General features: G+C 42.6%; 1 protein-coding gene across 6 annotated transcripts in view; it reads right to left on the bottom strand.

The window, feature by feature from the left end:
* Nucleotides 1–18,210, bottom strand: part of map7d1a (MAP7 domain containing 1a) — a 62,342-nt gene that overhangs the window by 19,418 nt on the left and 24,714 nt on the right. For 4 of the 6 annotated variants that reach the window (XM_069195429.1, XM_069195431.1, XM_069195433.1 and 1 more), the window contains exons 2-6: nt 16,988–17,086; nt 11,274–11,342; nt 10,392–10,412; nt 2,446–2,609; nt 648–756 (exon numbers count right to left, since the gene is read on the bottom strand). In XM_069195429.1, the coding sequence (XP_069051530.1) occupies nt 648–756; nt 2,446–2,609; nt 10,392–10,412; nt 11,274–11,342; nt 16,988–17,086 (462 nt within the window). The remainder of the gene's footprint in view (nt 1–647; nt 757–2,445; nt 2,610–10,391; nt 10,413–11,273; nt 11,343–16,987; nt 17,087–18,210) is intronic. The other 2 variants (XM_069195432.1, XM_069195434.1) reach the window with 1 other exon arrangement.

The raw sequence follows: 18,210 nt of genomic DNA, 5'->3' as shown, positions 1-18,210 counted from the left end.
GCACACAGAAACAAACTATTATAAAGATGTCAGGGCTGCAGGACCCTTAAGGCCATGTGCACATACGCATGTTAATAAGTAGCCAAGCAGTCAGGATCATGGGAAGGATGGCACGTTCTACAGCACAGTGCCCCTGCCAACACACTGCAGCATTAGATCCTGACATTCTGGCCCGGAGGAACGAGTGCCTTCACAGTTTGTCTTCAGGAAGGGTCTTATGATAAAATGCTAAATGATAAATGATACCTTATGATAAAGGTTGAAGCTGATTCATCTCAGTGGCAGAAAGAGTTTTGCTTGACATTATAGTTTAAAAATACATTCCAGGTGCATGCTGAAACCTGAATTATAGGTGTTTTACTCTAAGAAGACTCCAAAATGCATTTCACTTGAAGTCTTAGATGGTGGTTTTCATAGCTTTCACAGGCCCCTGGATTCAAATATGCTCTCATTCCAAATATGCACAGACAAGAGAAAAAATACTTAAGGGAGATATTTTTACAGCTTAGCTGTAGCTTAGCTTTAGTTAAGCTTTTACTAGGAGATTTTGAAAGCAGAGTCAAATTTGCACGTCAGCCTTGAACTCTGCCCTGTAAAACGGTTGTGATGTGAGCCTCTAAAGCAGAGCTCCTGACTGCACCACTCACCTTCCTTCTGCGAGTTCTGGCTAAGGCCTCCTGCCCAAGACCACCTCTGCTGGCGGATTTCTGCCCATGTTTTCTTTGCAGATCTCTGAATGGCGGCTTCGTATCTCTCCTGGGGATCAAAGATACACAAACCCTCAGCACAGACTAGAAGCAAGGACAGGTTTCGAGGTGAAATGCTTTTCTCGAAAACATAGCCCTGTTCTTGGTCTCTAACACGGGCATTGATCAGCTCCTCCATTTCTGCGGCGTTCCTCTGTGCAGGACGAGTGGTCCAGAGCCCACAGAAAGTCTACACTGGTACATGACACCGATTACCAGCTGCATGATCTTTAAACCTTGCCCACACCCTTTCCCCTGTTCCAAATCTACGATGCCCTGCTACTGAAAGTCACGTTCAGTAACATCTCATCTGCTCACTTCAGTGATGTTTGCACCTAATCTCTATCTCTGAACTGCTCTCCTCCCCACTGAGAATTGGTGTGTGGGGAGCGTACTGGTGCACTATGGCTGCCGTCGCATCATCCAGGTGGGGCTGCACACTGGTGGTGGAGGGGAGTCCCCATTACCTGTAAAGCGCTTTGAGTGGAGTGTCCAGAAAAGCACTATAGAAGTGTAAGGGTATTATTATTAATAAATGTTATGCAGACAAGTTTTTGTAAACACAGTAGAATTAAAAACCGATGAAAGTTGACACTCTTATCAAATTAAATTATTTGAGGGCCCCACCCCAAAATGCACATTTGATCAAGTGGGAGGATACAACCAGAAAGACGAAGTAATTCATGCCAGACCCCTTTGTTAGGTGCTTTAGCTGACAAGATTGATAACCTCTGCTCCAGAACAATAATGAAGATGCCCTGAACAAGGCTGAGACATACCAGGAAAAGAAATCCCAGAAGTTTTCCTACAACCATGGACGAAGGGAACAATGCCCCCCCCGCTTTTCAACTTTATATTCAGTGTTAGTCATAGGGCCTGGCTTCTTAAGGACAGATTCAGTCTGTACTCTCACAAGCATGGGTCTACGAACACAGCAGCCAGAACCCGCCCAAGGAAAGCCCTCGAAATGCAGCTCGACGGGGAAACGCAAGGAATGTGACACCTCACTCATGGAAGTGACAGTTCCTGAGGAAGTGCAAAGGCAGCCGAACGGAAACCAAGCCTTTCCTCACGGGGGCTCACTCCAGCCCCTTCCCATCGCCCCCAAAATACTAAGCGTGCCGTCGTGGCCACCACAGCGGTGAGGAAGCACCATCAATGGGCAAAACCTAGACCACGGGGCTCAGTATTTCTTCTTCTGACGCTTCTTTTCTCTAAATCAAAAGGCAAACCATGAGAACCGCCTTTGTATCCTCAACTGTCACGGGAACTAGCTCAGACTCAAATGAACATTTGGGTTTTCTTTATAACAAACAAATCACCGGTCATCACTTCTCTCATTCTGCTTCAGTTTTTTTTCCCCCTTGACCATGGCTTAGGAACCCACTTCGATGCCTGAGGAAGCTGTGGGCAGCGGGACAGACCCACAGAGTTTCTGTCGCCTCGCTCCTGTCCTGTGCTGAAAGCCAGCAGGAGCATCGCTTCACGATGCTGGTAAGCAGGACTTATAACTTGTTAGCAGCAGGAGATGTAGAGGTTCGTAGGCTCCAACTTCCCAGTTATTAACTGAGCAAAAGTATTCCATTTTCCCCTTATTCACTTAAGATGAAAAACACATAACCGACCAAATAACGATCATGACTTTGGTCCGGCCAGAGCGAATGTACTTTTCCAAGTTCCCCTCCGTCTCGCCCCTCACCTTGTTTTTCTCCAGCTTCTGCCGCTGCCTCTCCTCCAGCGCCGCCCTGCGTTTCTCGGCCTTCAGCCTCTGCTCCTCCAGCTTCTTTCTGCGGTCGTCCAGCTGTTTCTCGCGCAGCTGTCTGGCTTTCTCCTCTTTCTCCAGCCACTGCGTCTTCTTGGCAGCTGCGGAAAGACCGGGGACAGTTACACTGTGTCACGGTCATTTTAGCTTCTTAAGGTAAGTGGGAGAGCTAAACTCCGCCGCCAGAACTACAACTACCAGAATGCTTCAGTGCACAGACGGACATTGAAGGTTTCCAAGTTACAGCCGTATGTCCATATGATACTACAGAAGACACTTTGTATCTGAGGACCACTTCTAAGAGCACACAACGACCAGAAAGAATTCATACTGCAAAATATTGTTCCTGTGTTTTACCTTCCTCACCCTTAAGACAGAACATACTTGGATACAATTTACTCAGACCGTTTTGAGATAAATATGGAACACAAATAAATTAAAATAATAACTGCCCATATAAAAAATATTATTTTCCTAAGACAGTTCTCTACATTACAGTTACAAGCAAGAATGAATTAATGAATTACCATCATGCTTAAACATTCAAATGATCACATGATAATGAGGGAAACAGCTAAGCCTAGACATCAGTTTATTTTTCCTCGAGAGACTAGGTTTCTCTTCCCTGGTAGTTTCAAATATAATTAAACTCTCATTATCATTTCCTTGAATTAAACTCCTGCTTCACACCATCTGTATATCTGTTGCTCTAGCTATGCTGCCTGTGTGCTGGGACAGTGTGCCTCAGAGGGTAATTTCCTGTTTTTGTAGCATTGTCTTCTGTCCTTATATATATATAACACACTTCCAGACGCCAGTGGGTGCTGTGCTGTCAGATGGAGGCCAGATGTCACAAATTCATAGAACACAAACACGAAACTATGAAGTGAAGATGTAGACTACCTTTCCCTCTCTTTACTCACGAGAAAGCAGGAGTCTTAGTTGTGAAATACACTGGATCATTATTTTCCTTTGAACATTACTGGGATCCGATAAATGCCTGATGTTCTCTCCTGCATTCCAGGTGGCTCAAGCAGGACAGAGAACTCGTCAGGCGATTAAAGACCTGCAATTCATGCACTCAACTACATTTCACTTTCTTCCCCCTTAAGACAGAATTGAATCAATATATTTGGATATCATGTACTCAGACAATAAATGCCCTTTTATTTGCCCCCCAAAAGCTACTAAATGCTTCTTTTGTGATTCGTAGAAATGCAGCATGGGTGAATCACACAGTTCCTCTCACAGCTGGGAGCTCTATCAGTAGCTGCTGCATGGTATTCTGCCTAGAGACTGACTCAAGAAGAAAAGTAAAAAAATGAGAAAAAACACTTTTGTAAACAAAGTAAAACAAAAAACCTAGTCATCTATTACTAATTAGTGTCATCGTTGTAAAAAAAAAAAAAAGTCCCCCATTATTTTATTTTACTCTTCACTGAATTAAGACTTTGCTTGATTGGGTATTGAAAGTTCATAACAAGTTGATGATTTCTAAGTGGTTTACATACTTTGAAAATCTCCCAAATGTCTAATAAGTAAGTGATCAGATTCATTAAGAGGTTCCATTCAGAAAACAGGAGATGTGAATGAATGAATGCCAAAGGAGAACAGGACCACTTGAACTTGCCTCAAACTCTGCTTGGCAGAGGAAGTGACAACCTTCCCCCTAGGAACAGTTACTGGGAACCCCCCCCTTCCCATCTGAATGGAATGACCTAAGGAGTGCCTTCAAGGACACAGAACAATGAACACTGGGAAAGAAGCGTCTGTTACTCTGTTACTGTTTACGCCTGGGCAGATAATGGCAGAGAGTTAGTCCTTCACACTTCTTATAATAATAATAATAATAATAATAATAATAATAATAATAATAATAATAATAATAATAATAGTAGTGAGCGCCCCCTACTGGCCCCACCAACACCTCTTTCAGCAGCAACCTTAGCGTTCCCAGGAGGTCTCCCATCCAGGTACTGGCCAGGCTCACACACAGCTTCGCTTCAGTGGGCTGCCAGTTGTGAGTTGCAGGGAGATGTAGCTCTTAATGAGTCTTTGCCCATCGGCACACAGTCTAAAAGGCAATTCCCACTGGCATCAGTTTCCCAGGTGGTTACACTGTGTGCTTTATCTGTAATTTAAATAGTGACCCTCAGTCAGTGCCCCAAAGCCCAGTATTAGATGAAACCTAGCTCTGCTTTGCATTAACCAGTAAAAGCGGACAAAATCGTAATAGAATATCAATTTTTTCATTGCACTAAGAGGATTTACAACAGAGTTAGGGTAATGTAACTAGATTGACAATTTAATGTTTTAATCCTATCAAGAGCCCTAAACAAGGCAATTACCGGATTTTAACTTTTTAACATATCTGTGTTTGAAGAGCTCAAAGATGTAGGACGGAAAAAGTAAGATTAATATGACAGTTATCCCGAGTTTTCTAAAGCAGCTTTTTCCTACCTCGCAGAACAAAGCTTGGAAGCAAGCTGACATTTATAAGAAAGCTTCCTGCAGTTTTTTGTGGAGGAGGTGTGTGTGTGTGTGTGTGTGTGTGGGGGGGGGGGGGGGGGGGGGGGGTCATGTGGTTACCACAGCAGAAACCCAGCAAAATGTACAAAATACTGTCTTTAATGGAGAGTGGAGGTCCAAAGGTTGATGATAAATAGCATTCTAAACAGTTTTACAGCACCCATGCAAGTCCTATGTAATTAAAGCTTATGAACATGACAAGCTTTTAATGGCAGTATATGTGCTCAGACCTAATTCTAATTAAATTAGTAATTACATCAAATCAGTAGGAGCTGATATTTCAGTAAAGCTTAATGACTACTGATTTTCCACACAAGACAAGAACTATCAATAGGGGGTTTCCCTGTGAGGCATCTCCTAATTTCTAATGGCTCTTCAGCTGATTGATTAGTAGTGTACCCCTTAGGGAAGATGAGATTGTCTGGTGTGTGCAGAGAAACTGCAAAGGCTCTGGGGTGACTCTGAAAATCTGCAGCCTCCAGACTGAGAGTCTTAATCGGCATCACGCGTGCTCAGAAACAGGCTGCTCTCCGGTACAGACAAGGTATCCTCTACTGGAGGTCTCCATGACACCACAGATGTCTCCAGTTAAAAGCTTTCATTTTGGACTTAATGCAATTTAAACTGCAATTTGCAGACCTATGCCTGTCAAAAGCATTTCTCCTCTCATTTATAATTATTAAAAAAGCTTCAATTGTCTCAATTGTCTTGTTCGTCGCAACAGAGAAGAAAAATGGCCTGCTGAATTCTTAACAGGTCAAAGTTGATCCCACAGTCAGCGGATGAAGAGTCAGGCAAACTATGCTTCTGCTGTTAAGCTTTTCCGGGGTTACACCACTGGCAACAATTGGATTTCCTTATGGTCCGAAAGAAAAGAGGAGCCTTTCTCCTGTGAGGGAGCAGGAAATCCCATCTTCCTGACTGCTCGTCTTTTAAAATCCAGCACTCCTACTGCATCTGGGTCTTAAAAGGCCATTAAATAGTCATGAGCTGTGCCCAGTGGAGTCTCAGCCCTCATCAAACATTTATAATCCTCTAAAGCATGCCAACAGAGACCATCTCGGTCTAGATATGGAGCCTAATATTAGCAATGCAGTTTCAGTCTCATTTTTTCTAATTTAAGTAAATGCTAAGTGCAGATGCATAGACATATGATTTACACGCTTCATCTTTTCCCTTTCTGTGACACTAATTTGACCAAATATCTCTAATCATAGGTTTGTAAAGAAGTTTATAACTAAAATGAGGCACCTAATAGAATTATTACATACCAGCCATAACAGCACCAACTTCAGTGCCACAGGGGGCAGTGGTGGTCTGGAACAAGCTATGCAGTACCCAGTGTATTTCAAGAAATGGCGCAGTGAGATCTTTTCCATCACCTTCTCAAAACCACATGAGCTAAAAGGGTTACAAATAGCCTTCTCTTACTTGAGGACTTTTCTAATGTTCTTATTTGGGTCATTAAAATAAAAACTGTAAAAGCTGAACTACAACTTCTAATCTCTAGGCTCAAGGGCACCCTTATAAAAGTTAAAGATATGGAAGATGGAACTAGAAGAACTCCAAAGAGCTTCTTCCTTAACAACTGCTAGGACATAAAACACAGTGCTTTTGCATTTTCTTTCACTTACATGTCTGAACAGAAAAGAACAACACATTCCGTATTCAAGACTGGGTAGGAACTCCATCTGTGGTAACAGGGCACCACACCTGTTTTTTTCTACATTTTCCAAAACATATTACTAGAAACAGAGTACATCCTGTAGCTGCTCCTCATGCCACAACAAAGATCTATAGCCTTTCTCAAGAGGTTTAACACCTACATCCTACACAACACTTAACTTCCTACACTCCGATGGGGAAGCCGGTTATCATACTTTCTTGTATTTGTTGGGTGAGGGACTCACTACTTGTACTGAAGTCAAGACAAAGTGGCTAATATTCACATTTTATTTGTCTATATCCCATAGAGCATCTCTGGGGACCACATGATGTCAACTGTTGCCACGTGATCAATGGCCATCTGCTCCAGGAGTAAATATGAGCTCTTCAGACTCAGCAGCATGTTCCTTAAGTGTTCCTCTCTAAAGGGACCGAAGCTTGTTCCACGGGTTGCACGGGTTTCCTCCCACTGTCCAAAGACATACTGGTAGGGAACCTGGCCCTGGTGTGAGTGTGTCTGTCCTCTGATGGACTGGTGTCCAGGGTGTATCTCACCTTGCGCCCATTGCTTGCTGGGACTCGCTCTGGCTGAATTGGATCTTGTGGTTTGAAAATGGATGGATGGATGTTTTGCTGGCAGCATGGAAGCACAAGCCCAGTTACAGGAGCCCCCTTAGTGGCTCAATCATTAACGCCAATCACCCAAGGGTGATCTGGGTCTCGTCACTAACAAATTGTGACTGGGATCTTCCAATGGGTGGCACCTGTGAGGGTAGGACGGGATTACTCAGGCACAGCTCTCTGGGCTCAGCTTTGACTCCCCAGGTACGAGTTCTATTGACAAGAGACGCGTCTCTCCTAAAATCAGCACTGGGCCTTCAGTACAGGTCTGTGCTGTCTATAATGCGTTGAGTTGAGGGGCTCGAAGGTGGGACGGTCAGTGAGTCTCCTGTGCAGAGACATGGGGATAGCACCCACAGGCCGAGATGTGAAAAAAAAAATACAACTGGTTGTTCAAGTCAGTGGATAACCCAAGTACCTAGCAATTATAAATTTATAATATAAAAAACCCACAAACAAGTGGAGAGAAATGGAATGCCCAATGCCTGAAACAGAGAGAAGAAGCTCACTGCACCAAAATACCTTTTATAAAACATCACCATCTTCAACATTAAAATTACCGCAAGGCTTTACATAATCCCCTGTGCCACCACCACTATGAAAACAGCATTAGTCCAGAAATGATAAGAGCATATGAATAATGAAATTCCCTTTGGACATAAGCACAATGAACGGTACAGTACAGTGAACTTGAAGTATGCGGACAACAGGTTTTCCTGCGGAGGTATGGAGATTCCTCTGACTGCATACCTGGCTCACTGGACAGGAACAGGAGATGAAGATAAGGAGATGAAAGAGCATGCAAGCTGTGTGTCGAGCTGTCTAAATCACAATTCCTTGAGGAGTAAAGATTCTCTTGCTGAAATCCTGATCTGGGATCTTGATCTTGCATTTTAATTCTGGCAAGGAATATTAATCCCTTAATAGTTCTGATGGAGATACTCCATGGATGATCTGCATATGTTTTGCACTTTGCTATAGATTTACCAAAACCTTTGTTTTATTTAGAGTTGAAAAGAGATGCCCTATGAGAAAAAAAAAACTTTAATTCACTTAAGCCAAGATGGGTTTAAACATTGCTCCACGCACTAAGATAAGTACTAAGTAAAACTGTAGGTGAGGAATTGTATTTCTGACTCTACAGCTTATATAAGCAAAACTTGCAGCTTTGCCTGTGAAAGACAAACTGTCCTCTGTTCGCCTACATACAGCTGGGGGAAGCAGAGAGAAACAGCATGAATTCTACACCCTTGCCAGCATGAAGAGAAACCGGCATTATTTTTTTACCATTATAAAAAATGGCCCAAACTGGAAAACAATCCACGTTATTTCACACATTACTCAGTTCGGGCTTTGACTAATCAAGTCTACTTGACTGCACTTAAGGCCCAGTCTATTACTCCTTGTGTTTTAAGCCTTTTTTTACTGCTTGTTTTGAAAAGTGTCTCATGCCCTTCTTTAAGTTAAGAGGAGCTACTAAAACAAGCACAGCTAAATACTTCAGTGCCTATTTTCAAAGAATAAAGCAGGCAACATGAACAGCCGTCACATTGGTTAATGATTACATTTCATGTACTCATGTAGAACAAGCTGTCCGTCAACAGCAATTTTTACTATGCAAATAAGAGGGGGAAGAAACATTTACTGTAGCACACCACAATACGAACCAGATGAAATATTCTCATTAAAACTGTGCCATTATCAAGTTTGACCTCTGACAGCTGCGATAATGGGATCTCTGTGTAAATCACTTTTTTACCACATAATACTTAAAATCCATGACTGAGCCTTGATATTAACAAATTATTCAGGCATAGATTAGCAGAAAGCAAAGCAGCACTGCCGAGACCCTCAGTCTGGAGTAAAATGATGCATTGTCAGTAAGGTTTCCTGAGGGTGGAAAAACGAACTGATAATTACCCTAATGAAGCATGGAGGATTAAACTGCCTCCATGAACCTGTTCACCCTCTGAAGAAAAGTTCTTCTGAGGAAACAACAGTAAAACGTTTTTGTTTCTAAAGCTTTATGAGATTTTTGTGACTTCAAACCCAGACGTTAATTATTGTGACTAAAATTTGATAATTCATGAATTATATCGTTTCCTAAGCTGCATTCTTCATTCCCTTCTTGAAAACTACACTCTAGGACACAGAACTCTGGTCACTAGCTGACTGACTGGGATAGCCAGGCAATGGCACAGGACTGGCTGAGCCCTGCCAGAGGTAGGCTGGGATTGCTCGGCCAGGGCTGTGTCAGCTCTTGGTGACACAAGTTACCCCTGCCTTCCCCTGCTGCTGCTGGTGAGGGACACGCCTCTCCTCCAATCAGCGCTGAGCCTCCAAAATGAGCTGAGAAAACCGCCAATACAGACTTTCATTGACCTGAAAGTCAATGGTTTATTCCAGTCCTCTCAAAAGTGTGTTATACAATACATTCATCCTGCATGCCCAATGCAAGACTGCTTTCTGACCTACGAGCATTTTATTAATAACCAGAGCTATGCTTTTACAACTAGGATCTGCATCAGAGAGTGTTGGCTACGAAGGGAGAAGCAGAGGTCAAATCCACACTGAAAAGTAGAAAAAAATAAAACATTTCAGCTGTAGAGCTTTCTTCAAGGGTCGACAACGCATTAAGTATTTTTTACTAGGATGGCTGACTGTTAAATACTGGGAAAGGTAACATGAAACAATAATTTAACAAAAAGTCCATCACACTTAAAAAATCAAATGTAAAAAGATCAATGTTTCAGCCCAGTGTTCTCGAAGAGTGTTTAATTAGGTGTGCCGGAGATCGGAAGAAAAAGCGAATTGTGATTTAGACCTATTTTCTTCGAGCTAAAGTGAACTTTTTTTATTACCACTAATAAAGGGAAGAGGGGAGATTTGGAAAGCAATCTACACAGGAACTGAAAGGAGACTGGAAATCGAACAAAAGGCAAGAGGAAGGTGGGTGATCACTGGAAAGATACAAACACAACACAAAGATCTCCACAACCACTGTTCTACAAATGAAAACAACCACCACCACAGATTTCTACTGACACCAGAATATGTGGTCTGCTTACCTTGCGTCATGCTACGTTGCTCTGAGGAACGAAAAAAAAAACAAAGTGAAAGTGGTTTTCATTTCATGAAAAAGGGATTTGTTGTGCCCATCACCAGTGACACAAAAAAGGCGCTCTTCTTAGGTGCCATAGCGTTAATGACAGCCTTTTGAAAAATAGCAATTATTCTGTTTTTTTTAAGCTTTTGATTTTTAAGATAATGACCACAGTTACAACAGAAGATGAAAATGGGTCTAGTCTGGCAAAATGCAAGCACTTTAAAAGAAATGTCCAAATATTTAGGTAAATGTGAAGAAAGCATGGAATTTAGTTTACTCAATGTTTTTATACATATGCCAGTATCAGTTACACAGAAACAAAACGAGATCTTGAGAGGTACTAGTTAGTGAATGCAATATAATATCTTTGTTAATTTATTAAAAGGCATCAGTTAACAAGGCAAATTAAAATATCTAAAAACGCTCCTCTGTGGAGGGGTGGTATTTCTGAATGATTACACGCAGTATCAAGATAACACTGGAAAAAATTAACCTCACAAAACTCTATACACATCCAACAGCTCCTCGGATCACACGCCACATACTGTACGCTTCCTGTTCATTTCCGCTTTTTCCCCCCAAAGCTGGAAAAATGATTTTCCTTCCGAGAGATTTCTGGATTCTCACCACAACACGTGATCAGCCAGAGGCGCGTACGCAGCACTCCAACCGATGAAGGATTTTGGTGCTAATCTGAAACATTCTCGGAGAAGGATTTAAAACAAACCAAGGAACGGCCTCCCTCCACAAACGTATAGAAATATTTTTTCCTGTGCAGTTGGCTCCTCTTGCACAGTAACGACAGTACTTCTCAGGTGTATTTCTTACACCTTGTTCTCCTCACCCAAATATTTGGCTCTCTCTTCTCTCCTCTCCTTGGCCAGTTTCTGTCTGTCCTCCGATTTCAGGCCATCTGTGGGGAAAGAAAATTACGCAGTCAGCACTGACCAGGACTGGTTCCTGTAGAAGGCAAATGACTTACAGGTGTATTAAAATGCTGTGCAATTTTTTTCAACTCAAGCTTTTCTGGGGGAATATTGTTTTATGGCAAAGTCCGATACAACAAGGAAGGCAGACAGGACCAACAGAGAAGGCAGTACAATACTGCTACAGGAGATAAAAGAGAGTTATTTTACATTATTTTTAAGGTGCCGGTGAAATATTTCCTGAGTCTATTACTTTTACACCATTGAACTCAGAGGAATCTCCCAGATGGAAGTAGCGTAAATTCACAATAGAGGGGGTGAGACACTCCATAATGCTCTTGGTCTTCTTAACAACCCTTTGTTTGTGGAGGATATTTAAGATTTGATTTAAATTGTTTCCCAAATTATGTAGCTCTTGACAATTTCTAGAGTCTGACCGTTAATTACAGTAGGCTGGACGGGTGTTGCATTTGTTCTAAAATCAATGACCAATCCCTTTGTTTTCAAAACATTAAACTTCAAAGATAACTCATCACACCATTTAGTAAAATAATTTTGAACGTAAGCTACAAGGTCGTGGAGGGAGACAAGGACAACATTTTCAACCTTTCTCAGTCCTTAAGGTCTCCATCATCTGAGGACCACTTAGGCTAAAAACAAATCGATACGGAAAAAGAAAAAATACGGACTTCACCTACGATACCTGATCTTCCCTGGCACTGTCTGCAAGATCAGCCATGAAATGGTTAATGGGATATTTAGGTATATGGCTGGGGTTTGCTAGCAGGGGGTGAATAATGATACATTGATTCTCTCTGTGATCCAGGTCTCATGGTTCTCCATTATGCAGCCAGGAAAGAATTACTCTGTGAATTAAAAACGGTTTTGAATCTGACTAACAAGGAAAACCCGAACAATGAGTCTACGTGTGAAGAACTCCTCCCTCTCTCTTGCCTTGCAAATAAGTTTCTTTTACATTTCATCTTGCAGAGCGTTAATTAATAAGGAAAAATACTTAAAGCTTTTCTTCAGCTTTCTATTTAATTACTTAGGTCAGCTTAATTCTAATCCCATATTGAAAAAATCAAACTGTTCTTGATGAGGTCATTAAAAGGTTAGTTTAATGAGGATGCATTTCACGAAGGCATAACTGAACGGGCTCTGCGTCAGTGCCTAATTTTACTTGAATAGTTTTCTGGTGTCTATTTTTACATTCTTTAGCAGTTTTGCTCTAGTTCGATGACTGTTCGATGCAGCTGGCATTTCAGTTTATACAGCTAAGGGTTAGTGACAAGAAGTTTCTTTTTCTGAAGGGCATATTACTCCAACATAAAGGGTGATCCCACAGAAAATAAACCTTGTAGCTCTGTTCTGGTTTAGTTTTTTTTTCTTTAAAAAGTCAATCTTGAATTTTTAAAACTATACTCCTTGGCATTTCAAAAGGCAAACTGTACTGTGCTTGCCATCCGAATTCTGCAGAAGCTTAGCAAAAAGTACTCTGTCAAGACCTCTAGCAGACTTTCACAAAAAACGACATGGAGTTAAAACAGCCCTGCCCCTCTGAGCTTTACTCCAACAATATCAGCGAGCAACTCTGGGCTCTGTCCCCCAGCTTCATCCCACTTGAGCCACCAGATTGGCCATTCTGACAGCGAAAGCATGTTTAAAAGTTAGCCACAAGCCGGAGTTCACAAATGCAGGGGCTGTGCAGCACAACAATAGAGCTTTATGAGTTCCAGCCGCCTGGGCCCACAGACACTCGGGCTGGGCCGCCTGGGCCCAGCGTAGCTGTGCCATGTCGCGTGCAGCAGAAGAAGAAAAAAAAAGAAAGAAAGAATTTCTCACACAAAACTCTGAAAAGTGAGATTCTCAAGCCTGACAGCCTCTAATACACATTTCCTGGCGGAGCACAAAAAAAAAAAACCCACAAAAGAACATAAAATGGTTTTCGTTGCAGTCATTACTTTTGTATAAATAAGTAGATAAATCGCATGGAAGGTCAGTGATATTGAGCTGTTAAGGCCTGGAAAAAAAAACACCCATTATCTTAATAACTATCATTTGCTATCTTAATAACTACTGCAGCTCCCAGGACCATCTCGCAATTCAATTTAGCAAACTGGTTTGCCACTGCCAACGACCGGGGCAGCCTGCAGAGATGTCCACCTTCACCTCCAATAGCGTTTCCAGACGCATGTTCAACTCTTTCCTGCACTTGTTCACTCTGCTGCGTCGCGTTCAGTCATTTTAATTGCCCCTTTCTGTCTTTTCCTTTCTGTTCGCTCTTCTGTGAAGCGGTGGGAGGGTCGTCATCGCATAAATGAGAACCCCTTCTCATCTCGCCGAGTTTCATAAACGATTGTAGCTAACCATCTTATTTGGATTTTCTTTTTTTTTTTTTATAAAAAAGGAACAATGCAAGCCTAACTTTGTATGGGGGCGCGAACACGACAGGGCACGCTTTCAGGATTTTTTTTCTCGGAAAAATAGGAACAATCGAAATGTTCAAACAAGGTGCCCGCATCTTCGCCATCACCGTTTTGTTCACCTATGAAGGCGACTGGCGAATTTGGCTTCATCAGTCTCCGGTGCAGCGCAGCTACCGCAGGAAATACTCCAGGCACTAAAATGACTTCTACGTTAAAAGAACAGAACTTGGCTGGGGCTTTGTCAAACACGTGTTATTCCCTCTCGCATGAAGGCCAGTTCAGTGACGGGCAGCAAGCAGGCTTGACCGATTCCCTGAAGGAGAGGGCTGGCCATCTGTCTGATGACGGCAGAGGAGTGTAAAAATTAATTAAAACCTCTATTATTCTAACATACAATCACCCCCACCAGCCTTGCTCATGCCGCAGTTCATTAGGGAACTTGAAATAGGTTCCTTCCTTGCATGATAATCCCGCGGGGGTATTTACAATTAAAAAGGATAAACAGTAAAAGGCCGTTTTGTTTTGCAAGTCTGTCAAACGCTCCCGCGCTTTCGCTCTGCCGCTGGTAAACACTGTGTCACAAACTGCATGACCGTTTAACTCTGCCCGGCGTTTCACCTGAGAGCTTGAATTGCTTTATTTTTAAGCGTTTTTGTGGGTTTTTTTTATGTTCGCTTTGCAATGGTTTAAATGTATAAAACCCATTACTCGAGTCCGGTGCAGTATCGGAGCTGGTTTGGCTTCTCCAGTCTAAACAAACATGTATCAAATTGTTACTTATGGTAGAAGCAAATACTGGCACTAGGAAATGGATGACATTACCGCAAAAAAAAAAAAAACCTCAACAGGCAGATCGATCATTTCCAAAGAGCAGTAAACACCGGTGATTAAGGGCCCTGTTGGAACTAAAATTAGCATATATGGGTGTCCAGCAGGACCAGGATTGAGAACCACTGGGCTAGGTTCTGAAGGCAGACACAAACTGGGCCTTCTGGGCCCACAGACAGCCAGCCATCATTAGCAAGTGGCTCTTCACATGGGCTGGCTATATCGGGTCTCCTCCCTAACACGTGCTTGGCAACAGCTCGCCATGCGGACTTCGTTCACGGGCAAGAAGACAAGATCTCGCTGGCTGGGAGAACCGGGACGGGGGGGCTCCTGTCAGCTTGCACTCTGTGGGCCTGATGGTCCTTCTTGGCGCTTATGTACAAAATGCATATGCAATGCAAAACAGGCCTTTCTTTACTCTTGCTAACCATAAGTCAGAATTCCTTTGTACCAGTACATGTACCGGTTACACATGGCAATAAAGTTCAAGTTCACCAGAAAGTCAAAAACCTGAAAAGATCCATAGACAACAAGAAGAACAACACAAGCTTTCATGGCACCACATCGCAACGAGCTTTGCAACACAATAAAGCATAAACACGACAAAGAAACTGACAATTTTAAATGACGAAAGCTCCCAGGGATCAGGGCCTAGTTGGGGAATTTATAATCCAGTCCAATGAGCACAGAGGACATTCATGTTTGTCAAAAGGAAAGAGTTGACTGATGCACAGAAGCCAGGCTTTTAAAGACCTAACAGATGAGCAGCCGTATTTTGAGAATTATTCTAAAATCCACAGGGAACTAGTGCAAGGAATCTAAAACAGTGAGATATTTACTCAGATGTTTTGTTATGATCTAAGCTGCTGAGTTCTGAATACACTGCAAAAACAGAGTACTGTTTTCTAGAAAGTGCACAAAAAATGTGGATGATACTCATTAAATCGAAAGGAAAACATATTTAGAACATTGACGTCCATCATGACAATGTAATGTAGTTCCTAGATTGATGTGCTGCTCTAAAAGCACTTGAAGGTATCAGTGGGTTTGTCTTAATGAATCATTGAGGTGGGGTGAAGGATCTTTTTAAGGTAAAGAGAATAGAGACATGCTTGTTACATTGTTTACAGATATTTATGATAAGCCTTTCATAATTAATTTGAAACAAATGTGGTAATGCCATTATTGTAATAAAATCATCCAAATTGTCTGGGGATTCAAGCTTCCATCTCAGTTGGACCTGAGCATGGGCCCACTAAACTGATTATTATTTCTGAAAACCTTACTTGCTTTGCTGCTGCCTATTAAAGACAAGATTATCTGGGAATTTGTAAAACCCTGGAAAGGCAGATTAATTCCATGCTGCAAGCTAGCCTTCTGCACTTTGTTATGAACAAAACCGTGTTCTCACAGGCATTAAAGGATAAACTGCTTAGAAGAAAAGGCTCTTCGGTCTGCAGTCAGATCACTGTGCTGGGTGGAATAGCACTATTAGGTGACACAAGCCTGCACACTGCCCCACAGCAGTGCTGAAACAGGGGATTATTAACTTCAGTAAGGCTGCTGGACTGGTCTGCAGCAGAGGTGTCCAGCGCTGGTCCTGCAGACCCGCTGTGTCTACTGGCTTTCATGCCAACTCAGCTCTTAACAAGCTAAACGAGCTGGTTACCAGATTAACTGGACCGATTTCACTGCTTCTCCTAGCTCTTCAAGCTCTTCAAGTAGTGCAGCTTTAAAGAGACCTTGAAAACGCGCAGACACTGTCCTGGACCAGGCCTGGACACCCGCAGACACCTTGCCTATCTATAGTTCAGCACATGGGTCATCCATACATCACCTGAGACTGAAAGCTGTTTGTCAGCCAAATGGAAAATGCTGTTTTTTTTAAAGAAAACATGAATGCCTCCTGAAAACCAGTGGAATGTTCTTCAACACAGAAACCTGATTTTATGGACTGAAGCATCTCTGCTAGATGATCATTACAGACAGGAAAAGCAGTTACAGCTGTAGTGTTATTATAGTTTCCATAAATGCTCCCTGGAGCCTCGTGGAGAGATAATTAAGGTTTTTTGTATGCTAAAGAAGGGAGCAGAAGAAGGTTTAATTAAAGGCTGAAACTTGATAAACCCACCAATATCTAAATGTGAGCCTAAGACCTTTTCACCCCACAAGGATGTACAATACTTTGTATCTCTTTTATATTACCAATACTAGAAGCTGGATGTTGTGTGTCACCTTACAAACACAGCTGTATAAGTACAGGTGGGAGGTGAAGTACCTACACAAGTAACAAGAGTCTGTGGCTTGTAAAACCTGGAATGGACTACACTGCTATGCAACAGGAGTCTTCTCTTGATGCAGTGTGTGACTTGTACCTTGTTTGGGTCGAGGGCTGACACTCATGCCTGGGGGAGCGGGAGAGGCATCTTTTCTCGCGGGGTTCTTCACCTCTTCTTTGGGGTTCACATCTGGAGCTGGGGGTGAAAAAGACAGAAGTAAGTGAGAACAGCCAAGGCCAGGGGTCTCCTACAAATATACAGTAGCTGTCTAATGACAGTGCAGCCGTAGGAGAACTGTGGCACTGCTGTGCTCATAAACATGATATCCTTTACCTCAAATAATGGACTGTTTACAGTGCAGTTACTGTATGCCTAGGCAACGCCTATTATTAGTTTATAGTTTCCAACTTGTAATTTGAAGGCTGTAAAGTTTTTTTGCATAACCAGTCAAGTTAGAAAGGTAACTGCTTGTATTATTTTCCACAAATGATTTACAATTGAGAAAACGGAAGCAGAGCAGCACATCTAGTGCCGCTGTAATTGTAATTCTCGAAGATGGCAGGCTCTAGACTGACGTTTCCAGACCTACAGATGTTTACAAGCTCAGATATAGCCAGGGGCCAATAACAAGAATTTTAACAGGGCAGAACAACTTCAGCTGACAGAAAGGAAGCAAATGAACTGTAATGAGAATCAGAAGCATTTGGAATAGTCCAGGTAAATCTCTATAGATTTAGGATGTGGCCTGTTTAAATAACCCAGTTCACCTTGGACAACACAGAGTGAGGAGAAACTAAATGCGAGAAGCCTGCCTGCCTGCCTATCTGCTTTAGAGGCCCAGCCTCATGACTGCGTCAAGCGCGATGACTGCTCAATGTGGTCTGAAACTAGCGGCCGTTCAGCGCAGGGGTTTTCCTCTCTGCAACTCCGTTGTCCATCCCATTATTCACTCAAGTCAGAGTGACACTCAGCTCCTCCATCTTCGAGGACAGAACCTGCACTCTCCCACCTCCTAACCCTAAGAGGTTGACATGATACTAACCCTAACCTGCACCCTCCCACCTCCCATGATACCTCATCCAAGCCGTGCTGAAAACAGACAATCTGCGCAGTCTGTTCAGATGCTAGATGCTCACCCCTTACGGGAACAAACCGTGCTTTTCGATGCCCACACACCCACCTGACTTTCACACACACACATGCTGCTGCAGTAGAGCTTTTCCAACCCCTTCATTTTTGCCAGAAACACAACTACTGCCCCACACGCTGAGAAAACCTGAATTTCTCCGCAAGCAGAACTGCGCACAACTCTTACTCCC

This window comes from Lepisosteus oculatus, chromosome 11 (genome assembly GCF_040954835.1).
Source record: "Lepisosteus oculatus isolate fLepOcu1 chromosome 11, fLepOcu1.hap2, whole genome shotgun sequence".
Taxonomy (NCBI): Eukaryota; Metazoa; Chordata; class Actinopteri; order Semionotiformes; family Lepisosteidae; genus Lepisosteus; species Lepisosteus oculatus.
This window is presented reverse-complemented; position numbering and strand designations above follow the sequence as displayed.